The sequence below is a fragment of the Meles meles genome, chromosome 9 (assembly GCF_922984935.1).
Source record: "Meles meles chromosome 9, mMelMel3.1 paternal haplotype, whole genome shotgun sequence".
NCBI lineage: Eukaryota > Metazoa > Chordata > Mammalia > Carnivora > Mustelidae > Meles > Meles meles.
Window position 1 is genome coordinate 57,050,222 of NC_060074.1, and position 26,595 is coordinate 57,076,816.

At 37.1% G+C, this 26,595-nt stretch overlaps 2 protein-coding genes across 18 annotated transcripts in view; both read right to left on the reverse strand.

Moving 5' to 3' along the window:
* The window catches only part of WDSUB1 (WD repeat, sterile alpha motif and U-box domain containing 1), a 50,206-nt gene extending 35,804 nt beyond the window's left edge, over window positions 1–14,402 (reverse strand). The window contains exons 1-6 of one of the 6 annotated variants that reach the window (XM_046018143.1): window positions 13,760–13,851; window positions 13,049–13,087; window positions 11,212–11,633; window positions 9,339–9,523; window positions 7,289–7,381; window positions 3,053–3,146 (exon numbers count right to left, since the gene is read on the reverse strand). In XM_046018143.1, the coding sequence (XP_045874099.1) occupies window positions 3,053–3,146; window positions 7,289–7,381; window positions 9,339–9,523; window positions 11,212–11,609 (770 nt within the window). In that variant the 5' untranslated portion in view covers window positions 11,610–11,633; window positions 13,049–13,087; window positions 13,760–13,851. Of the gene's footprint in view, window positions 1–3,052; window positions 3,147–7,288; window positions 7,382–9,338; window positions 9,524–11,211; window positions 11,634–12,826; window positions 13,003–13,048; window positions 13,088–13,759; window positions 13,899–13,920; window positions 14,053–14,245 lie in introns of those variants that run through there. The other 5 variants (XM_046018145.1, XM_046018144.1, XM_046018142.1 and 2 more) reach the window with 5 other exon arrangements.
* A 7,930-nt stretch (window positions 14,403–22,332) lies between these two features.
* BAZ2B (bromodomain adjacent to zinc finger domain 2B) overlaps window positions 22,333–26,595 on the reverse strand; it is a 421,364-nt gene continuing 417,101 nt past the window's right edge. For 10 of the 12 annotated variants that reach the window (XM_046018124.1, XM_046018127.1, XM_046018129.1 and 7 more), the window contains one exon: window positions 22,333–25,959. In XM_046018124.1, coding sequence (XP_045874080.1) covers window positions 25,806–25,959 — 154 coding nt within the window. In that variant the 3' untranslated portion in view covers window positions 22,333–25,805. The remainder of the gene's footprint in view (window positions 25,960–26,595) is intronic. The other 2 variants (XM_046018122.1, XM_046018121.1) reach the window with 1 other exon arrangement.

Below are 26,595 nucleotides of genomic sequence, written 5' to 3' on the forward strand. Positions count from 1 at the left end.
TGTCTTATTATTTGGCAAGGATTGGAACATATGGGAAAAAAAACAATCAAGCTTAGTCCAGAATATTTTAAATGATTGTTAGGAGTCTAAATATCTTGGCTGGAACAAAAGTTGCTTATGAAGAGCCACGAATGTGTGGCCAGTGATATCAAAGGCAATGGTGAGAAAACCAATGGCAGCAAGGAGAAAATATACCAAAGTATATAAAGAGAATACAAAGTAATTGAATCATGCTACTGTGTACCAAACCAATTGCTTTACAGAACAAAGTTTTGAAAAATAAAAGCCAATGTTAAGATTTTTAACAGAGAACTAGAAATTATAAAAAGTAACACAGTGGACCTGAAAAAATAGCCAAATACAAATTCCAGGATCAAAAAATAAAATAACCCAAATTAAGGATTCATCAATGGACCAGTTTAACATATCAGATAATGCTAAGGAGAGCATCAGCAAAGGGGAAACCACTCAGAATAAAGCCAAAGAACTAGGAGAATGAAAATACAGAAGAGAAGAGAAAAGATATAAAGTTTATAGTAAGAAAGTATATTTTGCAATTAGTTGGAGTCCCAGATTTAGAGGAGAGAAAGGATAGAGGCAATATTTGAAGAGATTTGAATTTTGAATTTTCATTCTATATATTTAACAAGCTCAGTGAACTTCAAAGCAAACTCAGTAAAAAGATATCCAAATCTCAATACAAAGTAAGTACAAAAAAAACCACAAAGAGAAAGTTCTATGGAGTAGCCAGTGAAAAAAATACAAGTTACATCCAGAGAAAAACAACAGTTAGAATCAGGCTTCTCTATCGCAATGCACAAAAACAGTCAAATCCTTTTTAAGCTGTGTTTATTCCAACAAAGCAAGGCTGGCTTAACATTTGAGAAATCAATATAATTTACCACCCTAATAGAATAAAAGAAAAATCATATGATTATTTCAAGAGAATCATAACATGAAGAGAATCTTCATGATAAAAACAAAACAAAACCTCTTACAAACTAGAAGGGACAGAAGAGCTAATAAAGTTTATCTCCCAAAACCTACAGTGATCACACTTAATAATGAAAGCTTTCCTTTGCAAAGAGGAATCAGAGGTTGGCTGTTATCATTATATCCATTATCCTGGTACTGTTAGCTAGTTCATGATGTCAAAGGTATAATGATTAGAATGAAAGAAACAAAAGCCATCAACATGTAGTATGATTTTGTACATAAAAAATATAAAAATTAAGGCCCTTATAAGATCTCAGCTTTGTCTTTCCATATATACATCCCTTTATCAGACATGTCTTTTGTAATAGCAACAGAAAAATTAAGTGCCTAGAAATAAATCCAGTAAAAGATGAGGACCTACATAGAAGACAATTGTTGAGGGCGCCTGGGTGGCTCAGTGGGTTAAGCCGCTGCCTTCGGCTCAGGTCAAGATCCCAGAGTCCTGGGATCGAGTCCCCCATCGGGCTCTCTGCTCAGAGGAGAGCCTGCTTCTCCCCCTCTCCCTCTCTCTCTGCCTGCCTCTCTGCCTACTTGTGATCTCTGTCTGTCAAATAAATAAAATCTTAAAAAAAAAAAAAAAAGAAGACAATTGTTGAGAGATGTCAAAACAAAAATGGAGAAATACACCATATTCATGGATGAAAAGACTCAATATCATAAAGATGTCCATTATCCCCGAATTTATCAGACTCAACAGACCCCACTCAAAATCCAACAGGTCTGTGTGTGTAAAGGGGAGGGATAGCTGGAGGCAATCTGACAAGCTAACTCTATATGGAATGTCAAAAATCCAGGAATAGTTAAAATATAAAGCCTTTGAAAGAAAGAATGGTTTTAGAACAAGGATAAATAGAATAAGAGAATGAAATGGGCTGAGAAACAGATCCACACACATATCGTCAGCGATTTCTGACAAGGTAACAGAACATGAGAAAAGATGATCTTTTCAATGGGTGTTACTGGGACAACTGAGTATCTACATGGAAAGAAATAAAACTGGACTCCTACTGTACCGTGCATGATACACACAAATCAAATCTGATAGAGTAAAAACAATGAAGATTTTAGAAGTTAATATGGGAAAATATCCTCACGCCTCAGAACATAAACTGACTATACTAAAATTGAAGCTGTGAAAAGACAAATTCACAGAAGAAAAGATATTTGCAACACCTAAGTGGCTCATACACTGAACTATAGAGACAATAAATACAATTTCAACAATAGATCAATAAGAAAAATACAGAAGAAAAATGAGCAAGAGACATGAACAGGCACTTCATAAAAGAGGAAACACATGTGGCCAATAAACTTCTGAAAAGATTCTAACCTCACTGTTTCAGGGAAATGCATATTTAAAATGCAGTAAGATAACACTTCACATTTATAAGAATGGCTAAAATTCAAAAAAACCAAAAATACCAAATATCGAGTATAGGCTAGGCTGTGAAATAACACAGCTATAGAGGAGCTCAGCTGCTTGGCAAACAATTTGATGTTATCTGCCAAAGCTGAAAATACAATTATTCTATGGCTCATAAATTCTATTCCTATGTGTTTTTCCCAGAAAAATGCACAAACAAGTACATTAGAAGACACAGACAGCTTCACACATTATTGTAATGCTCCCAAATTGAAAATAATCAATTATTTTAAATGGATAAGTTATAGTATACACATTCAATGGAATATTACATAGCAATGAAAACCAACAAGCCATAGTTGTATGCATTAATATGAATGGATGTGTCAAACATCATGTTGACTAAGGGAAGCCAGGCACAAAATAATACACATTATATGATCTGTTATAAATCAGTTTAAAAGAAAAAAGTGATATTGCATATGACTTGAGGTGTTGTCACCCAAAAGGGGCACCTGGAAGGGGAAGACTTTTGTAGCAGAACCACTGACATTCCATTTCTTGACCTGAGTAGTGGTTACACAGGTTTGCATCCATTTATCAAAGTTGTTCTCTTACGTTTTATGCACTTTTCTGTATATCCATTCTACTTCATATCAAAATGGCTTAAGAAAATTAAACTAAATAGCTTACCCCGAGACTAGCATCTGCCCATTATGAGAAAAAGCACAAGCCAGAACAGGAGCACAGTGCCCACTCAGTGTACTTTTATATTTTAATTCAAAACCTGCAAATAACAAGGCAAGAAAAATTAGCAAGCTGACTGTGCTTAGAATTTATTTTTAAGTCAAAACTATTTCAGTCATTTATTTTAATAAATTATCTTTAAGTGCTTAAAGAATAAAAAATGAAAAAAATCTTCATGCAACTCAGGCATTGGAATGCAGTGTGATTAAGTGGTTTCAAATGTTCAGTAATGGGTAAAGAAAATGGTGCACTCAGCAAATGTGGAGGGATTATAGTGATCAAGCCTTTTAAAATTTTAAACTCTGTAAAATACATAAAAATTTAACATTTTAAGCTAATCTAAAATTTTAAACTATTGGGGCACCTGGGTGGCTCAGTGGGTTAAGCCTCTGCCTTTAGCTCAGGTCATGATCTCAAGGTTCTGGGATTGAGCCCTGCATTGGGCTCTCTGCTCAGCGGGGAGACTGCTCCCCACGCCCCCGCCTGCCCGTCCACCTACATGTGATCTCTGTCTAATAAATAAAATCGTTAAAAAAAATAAAATTTTAAACTATTAAGATAATCTTGGCATTTAATTTTTAATAATATAAAATACATATTGGGGTGGCTGGTTGGCTCAGTGGAGCATGTGACTCTTGATTTCAGGGGCATGAGTCTGGGCCCCATGCTGGGCCTCCATGCCCAGCATGGGGCCTACTTAAAAATAAGTATTAAAATATATATATACACAAGTATATATACACATATACCAATTGCCTGAATACCTAAAAAGAATCAAATTGCCCCAATACCTAAACAAAGATCAGTTTTTATTTTTTTAATTTTTTAAAAGATTTTATTTTATTTATTTGAAGGAGAAAGAGAGAGAGCATGTGCAGACACAAGCAGGGGGAGTGGGAGAGGGGGAAGCAGGCTCCCCACTAAGCAGGAAGCCCAATGCAGGGCTCAATCCCAGGACTCTGGGATCACGACCTGAGCCGAAAGCAGATGCTTAACCAACTGAGCCACCCAGGTGCCCCACAAATATAAGTTTTTAAAATCTGATATCAAGAAAATATTTTCTCATTTCATAGATAAAAAATAATCAATGATAATTTATACATCCTATAATTCCAATTATAGCTTATAATACTCCAACAAAGTACAGTAACACTAAACTCCCTTTTGTGCTTTCTGTAATCACTGAAAAGAAATATCACAACTATTTTAAAGCTAAACCAAAGGAATTCAATAGTTTTTTGTGACAACCTATAAAAATTACTATTAAGAAGTTGACCTGAGGAGACAAAATAAGTGAAAGCTATCAGTTTTCTCAGAATAAAACTTTTTGAAGCATTAATTCCTCTTAAGGTAACTGCATTTAACAAAAAGGTCATTAGAGTAGGTTAAAGCTTCAACAAATAGAAAAAAATGTATCATTGTTATAAATACACACACTTTATTTCTATTCATAACAGGAAAAAAGCATGTATTTTTATCTGGGAGAGGAGATGTAATCCATGAAAGCACTATGGAACATACAGATCAGGAGCTGGCACAATCAATCGAACACAGCAAAAATGTTGAGTTGTAAACCACATGAAGACCAATAAAACTTGCAATATCACCATTGGCTATATTCTCAAGTGTAAGATCCCTAAGTCTATATACTCCTCCCTAACAAGTAAACAATTTAAAAAATTAGATGCAAATGATGAAAAACACTTTATAAAAAGGCTTTAATGGCAAACTTTAAAAAGTTTAAACGGTGTTCAAACTTAATGGTTTAACAGCATAAACCATTAGATTTTTGAACAATTATTAAAGACATATTTAGAACATCCAATATATGACTATATTCATGGATTCTCATTAAGAATTTTACTTTGGCAGGAGTAAAAGGAATGATCGACCAATGAAAGCACCAAGTCCTTACCAGTATGTCATTGAACACATTTAAAAGAATGACTAAATATAACCTAACAGGCAATAAATTAACTGAATTTCCATAAAAAGAAATTTATTTTAATAAAATAAATACTTCCTGATAACGGGCCATTCTCTATACACTGGTATAATGACAAAGATTTTCTCCTTGATCAAACTCTAGCTAGGCTCTTCTGAGCCCTCTTCTCAACTAAGGCCCTGGCTTTAGCTTATAAAGACTTAATATTAACCTAGTTTCTGACAGCTCAAGGCTGCATGCCTAGGATTATCCTAGCCCCCTTAAAGTACCTGCCTGAGAAAACTCAAGGCTGCCAATAAAATTTGCTGTTCTTTCCAGCCAGAACCTGATGATAGGACCCCTGTTTCCCACTCTCTGGGAGGGTAGGAGCCTAATCTCCCTAGGTGCCAGTTAGCAAACCCGGATGAGTTTCGCATGGCCCCTATCCTTCCTGTTTGTAATTTTTCACTTCCCTGACTCCACAGAGCCCCACTGACCTCCCTCCATATTCCTCATTCTCCCTTCAAAATGCCAAGTCACCTCTGTATAAACTGAAGCTAGGTACCGTTCATGTTTGACTCTCTCCCAATTGCAATAGTATATTACTGGTGAAAATCTGTCCTTATCTTTTAGTGTCCAGCTTTGTTTCTCTTTGACAATAACTGTAAACAACAAAATGCAGTTTGTAATTTAACTGAAGCTTATTAGGTAACAATAAAGAATCTTTTTAGGCATCTGAAGCAAGATGGCCAATTGCCCATGTAATTTCAGAGTTCCCATTAAAATGATAGTGAAAGAATTAATAAAGATATAAAAGCACATCAACAAAGAGAATGGAAAGAGAGGTGTCAGCAATCCAGAAACTGAAGCCAGTTTTGGGAAGGCAGAAAGCAAAATAACTGGTGAGGAAGTATAGAGGAGTAATAGCTCAGAGTGCAAAGGGAGGGGTGATGGACCAGAAGAAAGTTAATCTGCCCTAGAATACCCCAAAAGACTTATCAACAGCTGGGGAAGAGGAAAATCAGGATGACACAGATATCAACCTGAAAACAAAAAAGTTAGCAAAAAGTCTATTGATAGAACACCTGGTGTCCACCTCCAATCCTTCCCTCATCCCCCCCACAGGATGTTGCACAAAAGCCAGATGCTTCTCTCTAGGCAAAACATTTCTAGGAGGAAAGAATGGCTTTCTGGGGAGCTCCTTGGCAGCTCCAGGGAAATTCTCTAAGCCCCTGAACCGCTCCAGTCAGGGCCAACAACCTGCTTCCTCACCCTAGAAGGAAGCCAGCAATAGCAAACCACTATGTGCACGGAGCTTCTAAACATCTTATTATTGCCTAATTCTTAAATGTCAATGGAATACAAGAATCACCAGAATTTGAAGAAGTTTGTAACCATATGAAAGAGAAAGATCAGTGTAAATAAATTAAAAAAAAAAAAAGACTCAAGAGCAAACAAGGATAATCAGGAAACAGAAGGGAACAACAAAACAAAAACCTCTAACTGGTATACTGAGTTTTGAGTTGAGCTTGCATTCATAAAATAAAAGGACATGGAGAAAAAAGAAACAGAGAAGAAGATGAACTTATTGAAACTGAAAATATGATGGAATAAAAAACACAAAAGGTTAAAAGATGAAGTTAAGGTGTGTTTCCATAAAGTATGGAAAAGATAAAGAGAAATATGTGGTGGGTGGGTGACACAGGGAAAGAAATCAAGGAGGTCCAACACTCAATTAATGAGAATTATTAAAAAGAGAAGAAATGGGGAAGAAATTATTAAAGAAATAACTTAAAGGTTTTCCGAACCTTTAACTTAAAAGTTTTCCGAAACTGAACAATGTAACTTTCTTGACAGAAGGATCACCTGAAGGAACAGTGCATTACATGGAGGAAAGGCCTCCCCAACACTGCCAAAAAACAGTCACCACAGTGAAAAAATTTTAAATATGGTAGAAAAACAATACTTATACAAACAGAAAACCACCAAGAGTTGCAAACAGATAAAGTGTGAAGTGGTTTTTCTGGTGAGCAGGAATGTGTGTGGTGGTAGTGGTGAGGTCATTATCAGCTGTGAGCATCCAATGATTAAATCATGTATATGTATGTAACTACTCTGATTAAAAATTATTAATACATACTTTATAATCACTTTTAGATATCCAGAGTTCCTTAAGTAAAAAGATTAATTAAAACAGAAATTCTATCTGATTCACAAATAATTTTAGAGAACTACTGGTTGAATATACACATACATACCTAAGACATGGGTAAAAGAAACTACCCAAATTTTGATCTGGCAATCCTGACCACATGAGGCCAATCGAAAAAACTGAAGACCTTGCTCTCCATCTAAAAATGTAAATTTATGAAAAATAAATACACAAGAATTGGTAAAATATTTAAAATAAAACATTTTTAATTTCTTATATTGAGATCTGTTAATTCTATTCACTTAAACCATATTCAAAAGTGATACTAACTAAACACAAACCATAGAATGAAATGCTAATTAAAGAATTTATTTTAAACAAGGTGCATCAAAGGATTATAACCCTGGCCACTGAACTTACTACAGCAACTTGCCTTTTTATTTCTTTCCACTAAGAATGTAACTCAAGGGTAGGGGCCAATATTGAGTTATTAAGCCTGGGCCATCCTTCAACCCCATTTTAGGGTCTATAAGGCTAGCACTGATGGGAAAAATAAGGAAGAAAAGTTATGAGTGTTCAACATTTAATTATTCCCAACTTTTTTTTTTTTTAAGGATATACCCATTTCTTAAAAGCTTAGTCTATAATTCACATGGAATAATAGGGATTTTCTCCCCCTTTGGCTGAATCAAGACAAAGACTGGAATTATATAAATCCAAAATAATATAATTTGGTCTGTTTTATTTGGTAGAAATTATATAAATCAGGGAAAGTAATCTAAATTGGTGTCACAAAAATCCCACGAGTTTTTAATGCTGAGATAATTTCAGTGTATAATTATATACACACTAGATAAGTTCCTAAATATTTGTAGCTAAGTATATATTGATATCATCAAGTCAATTTTACATGAGTCCCACCTAACTTCACAGATACAGTTCATCAAAGGAAGTTTTGGCACTGATACATACTAAGATACAACTATGTACATAAGTACAGGGGAGCCTTATTTGAAGTGATTTTTACCTGAAATCTAAAGGATAACTGACAGTGAACCAGCTGAAGGGTCCATATGGTAAAATGCTTGGAAACATCTTAGAAGCATTCAAGGAACAAAAGGAGGCCAGTGTGGCAAGAGAATGTCTGAGACCAAGTGTGTGTTGAGAGGAGGCAGGCAAACAATGTGTCTGGTACTTCCAGGCTTTGTGTTTTGGATCTGGCATTTTGTACCTTACCTTAATCTTATTTTAATCAGCCACTGATAGGTTTGAAATAGAGGAGTGCCAAAACCATCCTGCCCACCTCTGGACTTGAGCTGTCCAATAAGGTAGTCACTAGCCACATGTGGCTACTGGACACTTGAAATATGGCTAGGACAAATTTAAACGTGACATAATATACATACCAGATTTCAAAAACCTAGTATCGAAAATAGTAAAATATTTTATGTGCTACTATCAATTACTGAAATATTTTATATATGAGTAAAATTTTATCATGAAAATTAATTTCACCTACGACTAAAAAGTCTTAAATCTACAATGTAGCTCACATTATATTGCTAATAGGACAGAACTGGTGGTGGAACAGGACTTGAGGCAACAAAAGCTGAACTTCGTCCTATCACACAGGATGAAATAGAAGAGAGCTTCCCAATTCACCGTTCTCCATTTAAAACAAGCGTCTATCTATATTCAGGAGCTTGTATTTCTTCTTTTAAAAGCTAATCGTGTTGTCAAACATCTTATTTTATAAATTCAGCTTTTGGAAGATTAAATTAGTAAACTGAAAATTTAGCTTGTGTTTCCAATTCTTTAATTTCACATTTCTCTTTTTAAGATCAATATACTGTATTTTAAAAATCCACAGCACAACCAATAGGGTGAGGTCCTCTAAATTACCATATTTAAGGAATCCAGATCTACTATACAAAGTTGAGTAATTCCCCAATGTATATTAAATAACCTGATTTTCCCTTATGATATTTCATGATTTCATTTTGATCGAATAAAGAACAAGAGTGATTCCTTAACAGGAATGAGTTAAAAGGGCTTCTCATTTATTGAAGATGAAATGAAAATGAATAAAAGAATTAAAAGTCGTACACAAATTACAAATAGGAACTACTAGCGCTTTAAAGATTAAAATAACTAACCAGTAACTGGCTGTGAAGAAAAATCACAGCAGGTAATTCCAAGATCATGTGCTTTTTCACTATGTAGACACCTCATTTTATCATCCCACAGTGTTAAATCTCCACATGAGGAGCCAGTGACAAAGAGGTTTCCATTCGGAGAAAATGCACAGGCCACCAAGGAGCCATCTTTAACACTACCACATCTGAAATAAAACCAGAAAAAGGGCGGGGGGTTTCATTTCATTTTAGAGTATCTCTTACTTTATATTACAATTTCTAACAGCAGCTTGCTAGAGTAAAAACAGGAAAAATGGCTAATAGAGAACTAGAAAGGGCAACAGATATCTATAGAAATATCATATGCTATGAACTAAGATGTGCTTTTCCAAAAAACGGGTTTAAACATTATCTTGAGTAATGTATTCAAGCCTAAGCTATATAGATCCAAACCAAAGTCCATGTAGCTTCATGTATTTCCATATGGCAAGTCCGTATGAATGCATTAAAATCTATGCAACTTAACAAAAAAAGCTCTGACAACCAAAATATCTAAATATAAATATTATATTATAACTAAATATAACTATAACTATATATATTTATATAACTAAAGTTATACATTTTTAAAAACCTACTTTTATCAGAAAACATGTCATTAGGTCAAAAGTACTTTCAACTTTTGTATTAAAATCACCCAGAAGCATCACCTTCAAATATAAAATACAAATAAATATAAAATAGAAATATAAATTCTTTATGAAAAGCAAATGCTGTGAACAAGTTAAAATTATCTTGGGAAGATAAGGAGGCAATGTGCTGACAGTATTAATTTTCATTTTCTCAATTAGGAAAAATAAATTGGTAAAAGCCTAACAATTAGTGCAGGGTCCCATCCGGTGCTACCGCAGTGTTATCTTTGTACAGCAGCATACATTAGGGAAGTAATGGCAGAGAGGCAGAATTCATCACCTGATACATGAAAAAGAATATTTCTTAGTTGACAGCTATATTTTATTCATATAAAAAAACTTGAACGATTCCTTCTTTCTGAGCTGTCTCTTTAAATGGTTCATTAACGCCACTTAAAACACATCGCCTTCTTCAACCCACAGACCTAATTCTAATGAGCAAAAGTTGTGCTCTGAATGACCTAAGAACAGGAGAAAGTATATTGGGCTATTTCACTTGGTAACATTTAAAAGTTTATGGTGTTTAATGTACTTAATGTCACTGAACTGTACACTTAAACTTTATGTGATATATATCTCACCATAATAGACATAAAAGTACATAGATTTCATGTTGGCAAGTTGCAATAGAACATTACCAGTTTAAATTAACTGATGTATTTTCATCTAAAAGGAGTTTTTCAGGTGGTTTTTTGGTTTTGTTTTGTTTTAATGACAACATCACACTAATCAAAAGGTTCTTTTTTCTGGGGTTGATCATTTCCCCGGGTAGAATCCTAGTCAGGAAACAGTTGTGTTTTCTCAGGTGAGACTTACCTACCATTACTCTATTACTGCGAATGCTTGAGTCACAAGCGACAAAAATAAAGCCTAAAATTACTGAATCTTATTCAAAAGACTGTTTTCTTCATCTAGCTCTTAACGTAAAAATCCATAAAAGTCTAACAAGATTAACCCTTATTTTACAAGAGAAAGATTGGAGATTTAAAACTCTCAGGGCTAAGCAAATCTACTACAAAAACCATATTAAACATTTGTTTTTATGACCTTCAGAAGACAGGTCAAAATGTCTTTCCTTGTGATATTGGAAAATTATCTGGTCCTTAAAGTCATCAAAATATCCTGCTTGCTTGCTTGCTTGCTTGCTTTCTTGGCAAACTTGTTAATAGCGATAAAAACGGAAAGGGTTTAAATATTCATACCTATATAACTTGTATGACTGGGCGTTCCATAAAACAACCGTTCCATCAGCTGCGCCTGATACCAAACAAGTGGAGTCTGGGGAAAACTGGCAAACCCTCACGGGGCTACCAGAGGGCTGTTCCATCACTGCCAAAGTCTCTCCATTCTGAGTATTCCATAGGACAGTGGTACCGTCTGTTGAACAGGAAGCCAAAACGTGGCCTGAAGGGGAGAAACAGCAGCAGTGGACAGCATAGGTGTGAAACTTCAATGGCGAGTGGGGCAGCTCGGTAAAGTCACTTAGGGAGTAGAGGCGAATTGTTTTGTCCAAAGAGCAAGTAGCCAAGAGGGAAGAGGAGAACGCACAGCAGTTGACATCATCACCGTGATCGGCTAAGGTATGAATTAGTTTCACCATGTTCTTTATTTGAAGTAAAATGTCCTGCAATTTTTAAATAAAGGTTACTTCATCCTTAGAGTCAAATAAATGCAACTCAAATCTGTAGAAAAGAGTCAAAATCAATTTAAGGATTTGCTCAGTGAAAGCTCCTACATTCATATTTTTAAAGGACAAACTATTGTACCTGAGATGAGAATAATTTGGAGAGAAAAACACCGATAAGACCATAAACTCTAACGATGATCACAGTCACACCTGACACACCAATAAAATTCCATTAACTTCTGAAAAAGAACACTGTCAAATAACGTCAAACTGATTTGACACTGAACATCCAAAACACTGGGTGTTTATTTAACCTCTGAAGCCCTTCCTTTAACTAATTATTTCTCAAAAATGTCTCACTCCAGATCTGTTAATCCCAACTCAAAAAGATTTTCCACTCTTAACAAACTGTCTCAGCGGCTCCTTCCACAGAATGGAGCCAAGGTGACAGCTTTGCCTTTCAGATGCATTAACTGTACCTTTCACTCATAAAAACTAAGAAATGGTTTCATTCAAAATTTCAGTGGCAGTGCTGAAAGCTCCTATGTCATGGTGTGCCACCTTGTTTGATAACAAAATGATAGAAAAGATTTGAGGTGAAAAATCAATTTAATAAATCCAAGGAAACCAGGACACCTGGGTGGCTCAGTTGGTTAAGCGGCTGCCTTTGGCTCAGGTCATGATCCCAGTGTCCTGGGATCGAGTCCCACATCGGGCTCCTTGCTCAGCAGGGAGCCTGCTTCTCCCTCTGCCTCTGCCTGTGCTCACTCTGACAAATAAATAAATAAAATCTTAAAAAAAAAAATTCAAGGAAACCAAAAGAAGGAAAGCAAAGAGAAAGAGTGGCAAAAAAAATGAACGTAGCCAAACTAAACTTAAGAACAAATTTACGAACTTAGATTAAAATCCAAACCCTTCCTCAAAGCTTACAAAATACTGTATGTATCTGGCTGTTCGCCACCTACTTCTCAGATCTCAAGTCCTGCCCCTTTCCTTTTCCCTCATTTCCTTCCGGCCTGCCTGGTCCAATGGATTCTTAGATCTTCATAAATTCCCTTTGCTTTTGCGATCCTATTTTTCATTCAGATCTCAACACCAGTGTCTCTCCTCAGAGAGGGTTTTCCTAGTCTAAAACAGCCACCCTCCAGGCTAACATATCGCTCTGTTTCGATCCTCAGTGTAGCAATTACCACCAAGGGATGTAATTGTTGTCTCTTCACCAAGAGGATGTAAATTTCAAGAGTGGAGATCTTGTCCATCTTGCTCATTTCTTTATCCATAGCACATAAAACAGTGTCAGAACCTAATATGCTCAAATAAATATTTGTTGATTATTTTCCAAATCCACTTGAATTCTACTTCTAAATATCATATGTGAACACAATACAAATTAGAAAATCTAAAATAGTTACCGATACTGGGGCGCCTGGGGGCTCAGTGGGTTAAAGCCTCTGCCTTCGGCTCAGGTCATGATCCCAGGGTCCTGGGATAGAGTCCCACATCGGGCTCTCTGCTCAGCGGGGAGCCTGCTTCCTTCTCTCTCTCTGCCTGCCTCTCTGCCTACTTGTGATCTCTGTCTGTCAAATAAATAAATAAAATCTTTAAAAAAAAAAAAAGCTACCGATACTAAAAATAGAAAATTCAGCAGTGGAAAATAATGCAAAATGAAATAATAATCAGGTATGAAGGAATAGGTATACCCTTTAAATTGTAATTCGCAATCCCTTGTTGCACTGTTATTTGCAGAATTCTTTACAAATACATGGAACACATCTATATTTATTGTTTCCCAAAACTTCAGCGTTTTTTTCCCCCAAACAAACCTCAACAACGTCTAAAAAACAAGCCAAAATAAAACAAAACAAAACAAACCCACGAAATGTCCTCGTGGATTGTCACCTGTACTACCGCACGGAAAACAAGCAAGATCATGAGGTCTTTTTGAAGAACTCCCAAATCCCAACTGTGCAAAGACACTAGGTAATCTTGCAAACAAACTTCGGCTTCCACACCCTTGTGGCACTCAGCTCCCTTTGCAGTTCCAGACCAAACAGATGGTAGAATAGACACATAATCACTTGAATCAAAGGCTGTTTGAAAAGCACTCTCAAGCCTACCACCACCTGCCTTGTCGGGGTGCGAGCGTCCGTCCACTCAGCCGTCAGGCCGAAGGGTCAGTCCCTGGGCGGGTCAACTCGTCAGTGTCAACACACGCATCCCTAACTATTGCAAAGCAAACCGGAAATGTGCCCCAAATCTCCCCACATAAAGCCCCGCGACTTACTCCCCCGCACGCAGTGACCCCCGCATGCAGTGTACCCCACTCTTAGAGCCACCCGGGCAGGCGGACGGACAGTTGACGGGAAGCCGGGCCTTCCGGGGCGGCGGCATCCGACTCGGCCCAGCTGGAGTATCCACGCAACGCCCGCAGGCCCGCCCCGGGCTCTGGGCCCCGGCCCTGGGCGCATCATCGAGCCCCGCTCCCGTCCTAGTCCTGGCCGGCCCCCGTCGCACGCTTCAAACCAGACTTCGAGAACCAGAGGGTTCAAACACCCCGAGTAGGGAGGCTCCGCGAGCTGATCCTAGCCGTGCTTTCCCACCTGCCGCCGCCGCCGCCGCTGCTCAACCGGCCCACGGACGCGGCCACGTCCACTCCAAGACCCAAGGCGCGCGGGATCCACCCTCAGGTGCCCCCAGGCGCGCGAGGACCACGTGACGCGCAGGTGAGGCGGGCGGGGCTGGCAACCGCGGAAACCCTGCAAGAAAGAAAACAGGCCCCGCCCTCCGAACACGCCTCGCGCCAGGGCGCATGCGTAGCCTCCCACCCTCGGCGGCGGGCGTCTCTCAGTACTGGCCTTAGATCGACCTGAGTTCAGTTTTGGGAAGAGCCTTTATTTGCAGTTTTTTCCCAGCTGGGGAAGCTGAAGTCTCAAGGCTCAGCAGGTGCCTGAAATATGGTTTTAAAAGTGACATTGTATCCACTGTCTGGTTATTGCAGCTCAGGGTTTTTTGAATCTCCTTCCTCTCTGGTATTTCTCCCCTGTGTTCTGTTCTCCTCTAGCCTCAGTGATTGCCGTTTTCTGTTTAGGCTAGCTCTACCCTCAGCCGTCCATAATCTGGTGATTTCTGTCATCATCTTTGTGCTAAGGTTTCCCATATCTCTTCAGGGCGGTCCGCTCGCCCCTGAGCCCCAGGGCCCTTTTCACTGGACAGAAACCAATTCCCAGGTACAGAAAACAAGCAGGTGGTTGCTAAAGGTGGGGCATGGGCAAAACGGGAAGGGGATTAAAAGATATTCATCTTCCAGCTATGAAATAAGACGCGGGGAGACAATGTACAGCATAGGGAATATAGTTAAAATATGTGACAAGTTTGTATGGTGACAGGTGGCAGCTAGATTTATGGTGATCACTTCAAAATGTATATAAATGTTGAATCACTGTGTGAATAACTGGAACTAATATAACGTTGTATGTCAACTACACTTAAAAAAGCCCACTCAGAGGTAATATTTCCTTTTAGTCTTTCACTCAAATAGGCATCAATAATTTTACAAAAAGTCCTGTGAACTGTCTTTTTATTTTATTTTATTTTTTTAAAGATTTTATTTATTTATTTGAAAGACAGAAATTACAAGTAGGTGGAGAGGCAGGCAGAGAGAGAGAGAAGGAACCAGGCTCCCTGCTGAGCAGAGAGCCCAATGCGGGGCTCGATCCCAGAACCCTGGGATCACGAACTGAGCTGAAGGCAGAGGCTTTAACCCACTGAGCCACCCAGGCGCCCCTGAACTGTCTTTTTAAACTTAAACTTACATCCTGAGTATTTTCCATGTCTAAGATTTCTCCAGTAGCTTCATTATTTCTCTGCATAAATCCACATTTCTAGAATCATACCGTAATTTAGTTAACATTTTCCCCGTTGTTGGATGGTTGTTTACATATTTTTGTGATTATAAATAATACTGGATTAGATGGATTTGTACATAAATCTTTATCCACATTCATGAACATTTACTAAGGAAATTGTTAAATAGAAATGGAGGGGCGCCTGGGTAGCTCAGTGGGTTAAGCCTCTACCTTCTTCTCAGGTCACCGTCTCAGGGTCCTGTGATCGCGCCCACATTGGGCTCACTGCTCAGCGGGGAGCCTGCTTCCCCTTCTCTCTCTGCCTGCCTCTCTGCCTACTTGTGATATAAATAAATAAAATTTTTTAAAAAATTAAAAAAATAGAAATGGAATTACTGGGCATAAGGGTGTAAAAATTCCTAATAATTACTGCCACATTGCTTTTCAGAGGGGTTGTATGGTTTGCACAACAACATATGGTTGTGCCTGTCTCTCCTCATTCTTGACAGACTTGATAATATTTATTTATTCTTCACTAATTTGATGAGCAAATTTGTTATAATATTCTAATAAGTAAACTATGTAAAAGTAACTCTGCCTACACATGCCAGTCTTTTAGCCCAGAGACCTCCAGGCCCGTATGGTTTCAGGGAAAGGCAAGTTATGGATTTGCAATTTATGAGATGTTAATTAAAATACATTACCAATATAGTAGAGAAACATTTTAACAATGTGTAGAGATCTTTGAACACATAAGTGAGCTGGTTATCTTATTTTACACAACAGATAGAATATCAAAATAGTTGGAACTTAAAGATTCATATTATGCATTCTTTGCTTTAATTATATAACTGTGAAAAAATTATATAACTGTGGTCAATAATTAATCCTATTTTATCTTTATTTTCCATTTGTTCTTTGTAATAACATCAGCTGGGGGAAAGGGAGTGGGACAGGGAGAAGCAGACTCCCCTCAGAGAAGGGAGCCTGAAGCGGGGCTCCATCCCAGGACTCTGGGATCACGACCTGAGCTGAAGGCAGATGCTTGACCGACTAAGCCACAAAGGCCAAGTTTCATGTTTTTTTTTTATTTTTTTATTTTTTTATTACACAAGAAAGTATGACAGATACTGATGTCCCTTTTGGACAGTTCTCCTCTAGACAATTCTTCAGAAGCCCCGCAGCAGCTTTTCTCTCATGTGTCACTGCTCAGAATTGTATCACATGCCATATGTTAAGCAATCACTTTCAAGAGGAATGGAATTGCCATTAATTAAGATTTACCCTCCTGAGGCTGGAAAAGGACCCACTTTCCCCTGAAGCATATTGTCAACCAACATCTACTAGAGTAGGTGGAAGGAAATAAGGAGACAAGACAGCTACTACATACGTTAAAGTATCTTCCGTGTGGAAATATCTATATAATAGACAGCTATTTAACTCAATAGATGTGAAAGTAAGCCACATCTCAATTGTTATGCCTCAATCTTTAATGCTTTTTAAACAGCGTTATTTAGTATATTCACCAGTTAATACTGACCAGCTAAATTTACCATACTTGGTTAGGTCTTTTTTTTTTTTTAAGACTTTTTTATTAGAGAGAGAGAGAGAGCGTGCCCTCACATGATAGTTTTGAATGGCTGAATAGAATGTTTTTAAAAAGTCACTTATATTAAAAAGAATTGAGATTTGCTATAATGAAAATATTCAGAAAAGTGTATTACAAATGCTGAAAGCGATATTTAAAAAGGAGTTGTGAACATATTTTAGGAATTGGAGGAATCCCTAGAATAAGTATATAGCCTCTCAAAACATTATACTGTCTCCATACAAACCTATGTTGTATAAGTGCCTCATTATCCTTTGGTGATCTAATGAACTCACTGAGCTTTCTTTTCACTTCAGAACCCAAGATATATTCCCAGTTGGTTCTAAGCCTTAGGCCTCTATCATTCACTACCGAATTCTCCCTCAAGATTCACCATATTCTTTGATATCAACTACCATGATTATTAGGGCTGTTTTTTCATTAAAGGACATGGTAAGGATTCTGTTCGGGGAGGATAAGAGTACCCTTAGAAATTGAGCTTGATACTTAGTTTAAAATTTAATTAAAATCTTTTTTTTAAGTTAATAATGGGGGCACCTGGGTGGCTCAGTCAGTTAAGAGGCCAACCCTTGATGTTGTCTCAGGTAATGATCTCAGGGTCATGGGATTGAGCCCACATCAGCCTCCTTGCTCAGCAAGGAATGTGCTTAAGGATTCTCTCTCCCTCTGCCCCATCCCCCTGCTCGTTTGAGTGCATGCACACTCTCTTTCTCAAATAAATAAATCTTAAGAAATAAGAAAAAGTTCAAGAATGAACTACATATAACTTATAACTCACAACACTTTTATTTAGTCATCCAAAGACAACAACCCGAATGATTTTCACATGTATGGTCAAGGTAGAGAAATAACAAACAGATCTCAGATACTAATTTTGGTATTGCCTCCCCCTTGATTTATCTTTTTTTAAAAAGATTTACCTATTTATTAGAGAGAAAGTGGGAGGGAAGGGCAAGGGAGAGGGAGAGAGAATCTCAAGCAGACTCCCTGCTGAGTGCAGAGCCCTACCTTGGGGCTCCATCTCACGACCCTGAGATCATGACCTGAGCTGAAATCAAGAGTCAGCCATTTAACCGACTGAGCCATCCAAGTGCTCCGGCCTTCCCCCTTGATTTAAATGCTAAGGTGCAAAATTCTCTTCCAATGAAGGTCCAGAGGATCCAAATTAGCTTTTCCTTTAAACCTGTATTTAGCCAACTCCTTACCCACCACACTTCCAAGCACTACTTTTGCTATAGTAATTCATAAGTCTATGCAAGCCCCAGCAATACCTGAGAATTCTCAATATCTTCTTTTCACCCGCATATACCTGAGCTTTTTCTTTAGCAGTATCAGTGCTTCCAGCTAACTAGAGCAAACACAAATGTTTCATCTCCTGAATATCGCTGGTTGAAAATAAAATAGGGTGCAGTTTTTACAGTCCCTAGAAAGCAGATAGGGTTAGAAATGACATTTACATTAAAAACAAACAAACAGGGGCACCTGGGTGGCTCAGTGGATTAAGCCGCTGCCTTGGGCTCAGGTCATGATCTCAAGGTCCTGGGATCAAGCCCCGCATCGGGCTCTCTGCTCCGCAGGGAGCCTGCTTCCTCCTCTCTCTCTGCCTGCCTCTCTGCCTACTTGTGATCTCTGTCTGTCAAATAAATAAATAAATTAAAAAACAAACAAACAAACACAAAATGTACATCAAACTTGAAGCTGCTAATATGAGCAGATAAATTGTTTGACTTTTCAAAACATGGTAATCAAATTCTAAAATCCGTAATAAATTGTTAGTGAAAAATAATACAAATATTTTACGCTCATTGGGAGGTAGGGAAAAAGAATCCTTTTTCACTGCTGGTAGGTGTGTAGACTGGTGCAATCATCTGGAGAGCAGTATGGTAACAGTACAGAACGTGTGCATATAACTAACCTGTGTACATCCTAGAGAAACTTTTATCACAGTTTTTTTTTTTCTATTGCTATGTAACAAATTACTCAAAACCAAGTGACTTAAAACAACAATATTTATTAGATCATAGTTTCTGTGAGTCAATAATTCAGTAACATATAGAAATCAGTTCCATTGCTACATACTACTACTGAGCTATCGAACAAAAATTAAGAAAATAATCCCATTTACAATCGCATCAAAAAGAATAAAATACCTAGGAAGAAATTTGAAAAAGGTGAAAAACCTGGAAACCAAATACGACAAATATTGTATTGATGAAAGACACAAATAAATGGAAAGGTAAGATATTTCATGATCGTGGGTCAGAAGAATTAATATTCTTAAAATGTCCATAATATATAAAATACCAATGACATTTTTCACAGAAATAGAACAAGCTGAAAATGTGTTTGGGAAACACAAAGACCTGCAATCAAAACAATCTTGAGAAAGAAGAACAAAGAGCTGAAGGCATCATGCTTCTGGAATTCAAAGTATAATCCAAAGTGATGGTAATCAAAATAGTACAGTACTGGCACAAAAGCAAACACTTAGATCAGTGGAATTGACTGGAGGGCCCCAAAAATAAACCCATGCATATATGGTCAATTAATTTATGATCAAGGAGGAGAATACAGAATGGGCAAGATAGTCTCTCCAATACATGGTTTTGGGAAAACTAGACAACTACATGCAAAAGAATGAAAGTGGACCATTATCTTATGCCATATATGAAAATAAATTTGAAATGGATTAAAGACTGGAATATAAGACCTGAAACCATAAAAGTTCTAGAAGAAAACATAGCTCTCTGACATCGATCTTGGCAATATCTTATTGGACCAATCTCTTCGGGCAAGGGCAACAAAAGTTAAAATAAACAAATAGGATTCCATCAAATAAAAAGCTTTTGCATAGTGAAGGAAATCACTAACAAAACAAAAAGGCAACCTGTTGCATGGGAGAAGATATTCGTAAGTCACACATCCAAAAAGGAGGTCGTGCTCGCTTCGGCAGCACATATACACCCAAAAAGGGGGTTAATATCCAAAATATATGAAGAATTCACACAACAGAATGCAAAAAAAAAAAAAAAAAAAAGGACCTTTTTTTCCAAAGAAGACATATAGATGGCCAATAGCCACATGAAAAGTGCTCAACATCACATCATCAGGGAAATGCAAATCAAAACAATGAGATATTACCTGACAATGGTTAGAGTGGCTATTATCAAAAAGACAAAGTATTGGCCAGGATGTTGAGAAAAGGGAACCCTTGTATACTGTTGAAAATATGAATTGGTGCAGCCCCTATGGAAAATGGTAGGGAAGTTCTTAAAAAAAAAATTTAAAACCCACAACATGATCCAGCAATTCTATTTCTGGGTACTTATCTGAAGAAAAAAAAAAAACACCACTTTGAAGAGATATATGCACCCCTATGTTCACTGTAACAATAGCCAAGATATGGTAGCAACTCAAGTGTCTGTCAACAGATGAATGGATAAAAAAGATAAGGCACACACAAGTATTACTTAGCCATAAAAAACAATGAAATCTTGCCATTTGTGACAACACAGTTGGACACAGAGAGCATTATGCTAAGTGAAATAAGTCAGGCAAAGAAAGACAAATACCATATGGTTTTACTTTTATGTGGGAAAACAAAACAGAAACAGATTCATAGATAGAGGAAACACACTGTTACCAGAGGAGAGAGAGGTTGGGGAGGCTGAAATAGGTGAAAGGGGTCAAGAGGTATGAACTTCCAGTTACAAAATAAAGTCATGGGGATGTAGTGTACAGCATAGGGAATATAATCAGTAATATTGTAATAACTTTGTATCATGGCAGAGAGTAGCTACATTTATTGTGCAGATCATTTCATACTGTATAAAAATATCAAATCACTATGATGTACACGTAACAGTAATATGTCAACTATCTAATTAAAACAACAACAAAAAACCCCTCAGGCGCATCTTAGCTGGGTAGTTTTGGCTCAGGGTCTTTCATGAAATTGTAGTCCAGATGTTGGCTGGGGATCCAGCCAACTGAGTGTTTAACTTGGGCTGTAGGATCCACTTCTAAGACGCAGCAGTCATATGGTTTGCAGGTTGATGCTAGCTATTGGCTGTTCCAGAGCGCCACTAGAGTGTCCTCATAACACAGTAGCTGGGTTTATCCAGAGCAAATGTTCCAAGAAAACAAGGTGGAAGCAGAAATGTTTTTTATGACCTAATCTGGGAATTCACAGGCTATTACTATGCCATACGATGTCGGTCACACAGACTAACCCTGATACAGTGTGGAAAAGGATTCTACAAGGGCATGCATACGAGAAAATGAAGGTCATCTGGAAACACCTTGGATATGTATGACAAGATTCACTGCAGTATTATTTGCAGTGACAAGAAAATGCAAGCAACTCAGGTTTTCCTTCTTTTTTTTTTTTAAAGAGAGAGAGAGAGAGCATGAGTGAGCAGGGGATAGGGGCAGAGGGAGAAGCAGTGAATCTCCAAGGAGACTCCTCACTGAACGCAGAGCCTGATCTGGGGCCTAATCCCAGGACCCTGAGATCATGACCTTAGGCAAAATGAAGAGCCAAATGCTTAACTGACTGAACCACCCAGGTCCCCCTTAGTTTTCATTCTTTTTTTTTTTTTTAAAGATTTTATTTATTTATTTGTCAGAGAGAGAGATCACAAGTAGGCAGAGAGGCAGGGAGGGAGAGGGTTAAGCAGGCTCCCCGCTGAGCAGAGAGCCCGATGCAGGGCTCGATCCCAGGACCCCGGGATCATGACCTGAGCAGAAGGCAGAGGCTTAACCCACTGAGCCACCCAGGTGCCCCAGGTTTTCTTTCTTAAGAGAAATTTGAAAGTAAAAGTGGTCCATGCCTGTGATGGAATGCCTTGTAGCAGTGAACAGTAATGAACTGGATTTACATAGTATTTTTTCAACTCAAAAGAAATGGAAAAACAAACTGATAGCGTAATGCAACTGACAAAATTAAAAAAAATTTTTTTCTCAATATTTGTAAAGATACATGTGTTGCTAAATAAATACAAGAAGGGTTAACGGGAAAGATATAAAAATAAGGGTTTTACAAGAATAATGTGAAGAATGTGACATGACTTTAGGAGTTACCTCAGTTTTATATAGCTGAGGCTTAAAAAAAATTTTTTTTTAAGATTTTATTTATTTATTTGACAGAGAGACCACAAGTAGGCAGAGAGGCAGGCAGAGAGAGAAGAGGAAGCAGGCTCCCTGCTGAGCAGAGAGCCCAATGCAGAGGTCCCCACCCTGGGACCATGACCTGAGCCGAAGGCAGAGGCTTTAACCCACTGAGCCACCAGGCGTCTTTTTTCTTTTTAAGATAGAGTAGTGGTATAGCCCATGCAGGTTTAAGCGATCGCACTGAAGCAAATTTCCTAGTAGATAAGGTTCAACTAGTTTCCCGGTGGTGTATTTTTTTGAGTCATATTCCTGTAGAAGGAAAACTTTGATTCTGTAAAAATACTTCCTTTGTCTCCGTATTGGAATGAAATTCTTTCAACAGAACACAAACTTCTTTCATTACTCAAATGAAAATATTTAAGATACAAATAACCTTGAGAGAGGTAGCCCACAAAAATTTACGGAAGGAGTAAATGATACCAGATTTCCTTGAGGGTGTGTTTACTGGGAGGCTAAATGAACAGGACTTTAAGTTTCCTTAGAGGGAAATGAGGATAGAAGTGATGGAAAAGAGGAGAACAGAGGGGGTACATAAGGTACTGAGGACAGATTAGAGCCTTCATAATTTTGATTTAAATTAGCACTTTTAACAAATTTCATTTTTGGGTTGAAACAAGAAAAAGGGATCATCTTGCATTTATGTAAGTTAGTTCTTATGAGTTCAAGGTATACCCATAGATAAGTTTTTACTTGTTTAATTTTCACTATGGTTATCAGTTAAATAAATATTAAATTACTCTATATACTATTTCAAACTGATGATTATTTTCTGTGTTTAATAGTAGTGCACTGTTTGGTTATTCTGGTTGGTTACTACTTCAGCGATATTCTAAATGTAATCATGAGGGCAAGCTAGTGGTTTATAATTTATAGAGCAATTGACACGAAAATGGAGAAGGTTCAGGTTAAAGTCCGGGTTATCTTAATTAAAGTATGTTGTGTTTACTTGGGATTGTGTGATAGCAGAGGGTTAGGAAAACTTTTTAAATTTGAAGAGAACAATGATACCGGTTTGTTGAAGAAACACCCAACCCAGGGCACTGTGATTGCAAGAGTCATTCACATAACAAATGATCCACAAATGTATAGTAACAACTGTTACCTGAACCAATTGCCCTCTTCCGATCATGTCTGCTTCTGGAGCAGCTACCCCTGCTGAGTAGCAATGAAGACACAGGGCCAAGGAGCCCATATTGACCAGACTTTCCTTTTTTCAGAGATATCTTACTTATTGTTAAAAGAAAATTATCACTCTTGAAAAATTGTGCTTTGTGTGTTTAAGTATTTTATTTCTCATTTATGAACTCCTCAGACACCAGACATATTATTATCAAGCTGCTTATATACCATCTAATATAAATTAATGTAAGCATGTATCATCCCTAAGGCACAACACCCCCATGAAGAAGACTCCCCATGGAGCATCTGGCATACCCATAAACACAAAAACCAGACACTTTATTCACAGCACCACCTTGTTCTTTTCTCCACATGGTCTTTTTGATTAAGCACGAGCCCCTTGAGGCATAAGTGCAATATTTGGTTAACAGAAACTGACATATTTACATAATAACAGCTGATTTTCCTATCAGTCTCCACAAACAACCTAGAAATTTTGGAAAATACTTGGTGGCTTCGAAGCATTTTAAAGTTAGGAATATTTTCTTCAAAACTTTTCTATTCTCCCTTCACTATTAAAAGCCATTCTTTAAGGACATCGTCTCAGGACCACTTCTCCACAAGGCTGTAAGCTCCATGAAGGGCCTGTGCCTGTCTTGTTCACCAGTGATTCCTCAGAGCCCAGCAAGGCATCAAATCATATTTCATGAAGGCTTGAACTTGTAGCTCACGACTTATCAGACAAATTTATATGATCAGTTTTTTTTATTGACTACTGACAATTGGTTACATGTCTACCAATCGAGACATTTCTCATATCAGAATAAGACTTTTAGTATATGTGCTGCCGAAGCGAGCACCAGAACAAGACTTTTAAAATGTATTCTAATCTTTATGTGAAAACAACAACAAAATGTGGTCCAGAGAGGCTCAGGCGCTAATGAAAGGCACAAAACTTGACTTAAAACCGCCCTCCTCCGCCCAGCCCAATGTTCGTTGAACTACAGTCTGCTGCTCCTCTTTTAGGATTTTGTAAAAATCAAATTTAAATTAACTATCTTTTTGAAAAGAATATATATTCAGGTTCATTAAGAAAAACTAAAAAACTAGTTTGTAAAAGTCTTTTATTGTATCCGTGCCACACATAGTAGTGAAAAATAACACTCCTAAAAAAAAGAATGCTACCTTTTCCACAACATTTGATTTTAAATAAAACTTCAAGTACTCTTACATACGTACAAAAAAATTCTGATCTATTTGCCTCCAACAGGCCACCACAACACACAGTAGATAAAACACAGTGGTTACAAATGTTTTTTAAATTTATTTCTGAGGCAAGGCAAATGGGAAGGAAATGTTTCTATGAAAAAATACTGTGTGTGTAGGAAATTGTCACAATTTTATTCCACATGGATACAAATGATTATACTTTAATTTAGGCCCTGGTGGCTTAAAATTATATAACAAAATAGAAAAATGGAAAACTAATATCCCCTACACCCTGTTTCAAAGGCAGGCACTACCAAGATCAAGGAGACGCCACAGTGTTGGTAGAGGATAATTACTGTACAAGCTGTATAGCTATAATTACCTTCAGACTAAAATAAAATGCTACAGTCCTTCTAAGGCATAAACAATAATGTCTCCAAACAATATATACACATAATACATATTTAAAACAAGACTTAATATAAACAATAATGAACAGTATATACATGTCAATTTTTCTTCACTGTCTTGAAATACAATTTAACTACACAAGTGATGCAGCAACATATATATATATATATATTTATATATATATAAATGTACTTGTAACTCTACAGTAAAGTTTATTTTTGGTGCTTTTATAGCACATCAGTGTAAACAGTTTAACTTGGCTTTGTTTTATATTTTAAAACATTCCTTGTTGTATTTTCAAGATTTAAAGCAATTTTTTAGTTCTTCCTTTTCACAGAAAACGAAGATTCTGGATGTGGTTTAATCATAAATAATTCATAAAATTAAATACATTCACTAAAAAATAAACTACAAAGTAAAAAAATGAAAAATAGATATTTATTGAGAGGGAAAGGAGAACCATTTCCCACATTAGAGCTCTGGTGTTGAATATTCAGTGCGATTTGATATATTTTAATTGCTATTGCACTATAACACCCTTTCCTTTGAAAATTCTTTGGGTGTGCTTCCCTGTTCTACCTAAATTAGCTGATAAATCACACAAACCAATAACCAAGGGCCTTGGTTGTTGTAGGAGTGAAGCCTTTAAAAATGGTATCATTCTTCTGATACTTTTTTTTTTGTGATATTTATTTTAAGGAAAAAAAAGTCATTATGTATGTGCCTTGCACATTTATGTAAATACAGTTCACATTGCTGGTCTCATTTGTCCTTGTTTAAAAGAAAAAAAAGATTATTATAACTTCAGCTCACTTTGAAAATATCTGTCCACTTTTTTTCAAAATACTTCCTCATACTGTGGCCAGCTCTGCCTATATCAGAATCATCTTCATTAAATGTTTCACAGTTGTCAAAAACAAGCCTGACATCTACAGCAAAGGTTTCAAGGTTTGGATATCTGAAAGAAAACACATGATTTAGAGGTTGTTTATATAGGGTGGCTTTGTTTTAAAAACAAACGAAGAGGTAATAAAAGGTAAAATGAAAAAATAAAACAAAAAAATATTAAGATAAGTACATTTAAACTGGTATAAAACATTATACTCTCTTACAGACGAACAGTAAAAAAATTGCATGTGTTCTGAACCATGCAGTATTTTAAAAGATTAAATGGAAAAAACACATTTCTCTGATGATCAAGATATATATCAACTAACTTTTTCCCCAAACCCAGTTTCCTGTTGAAACTGGGACCTAGTGTGCTGTCCCAGGACTCATTCCACCTGACTGGTTTATTAGTTCCCCTGACCAGTTGTGGTACCCTATCATCCACATTCCAAAACTATTTAGTTACAGTGGAAATAATGGAAATGGTTTTTGTCCACCAAAAATGTTACACGTGTCCTGTAGCTTCTACATACATCCCAGGATATGCTATATTAATTCCTACCCATTTCCCATTTCTGTTCTTTTCTCTTCACATGTGCTCTTTCACTCAAGCACTGGAGTTCGATAATCCAAAACCGGCCCAAAAGAAAACAAACAAACAAACAAACAAACAAAAAACCCCAAAACCTCTATTCCTTTATCAGAG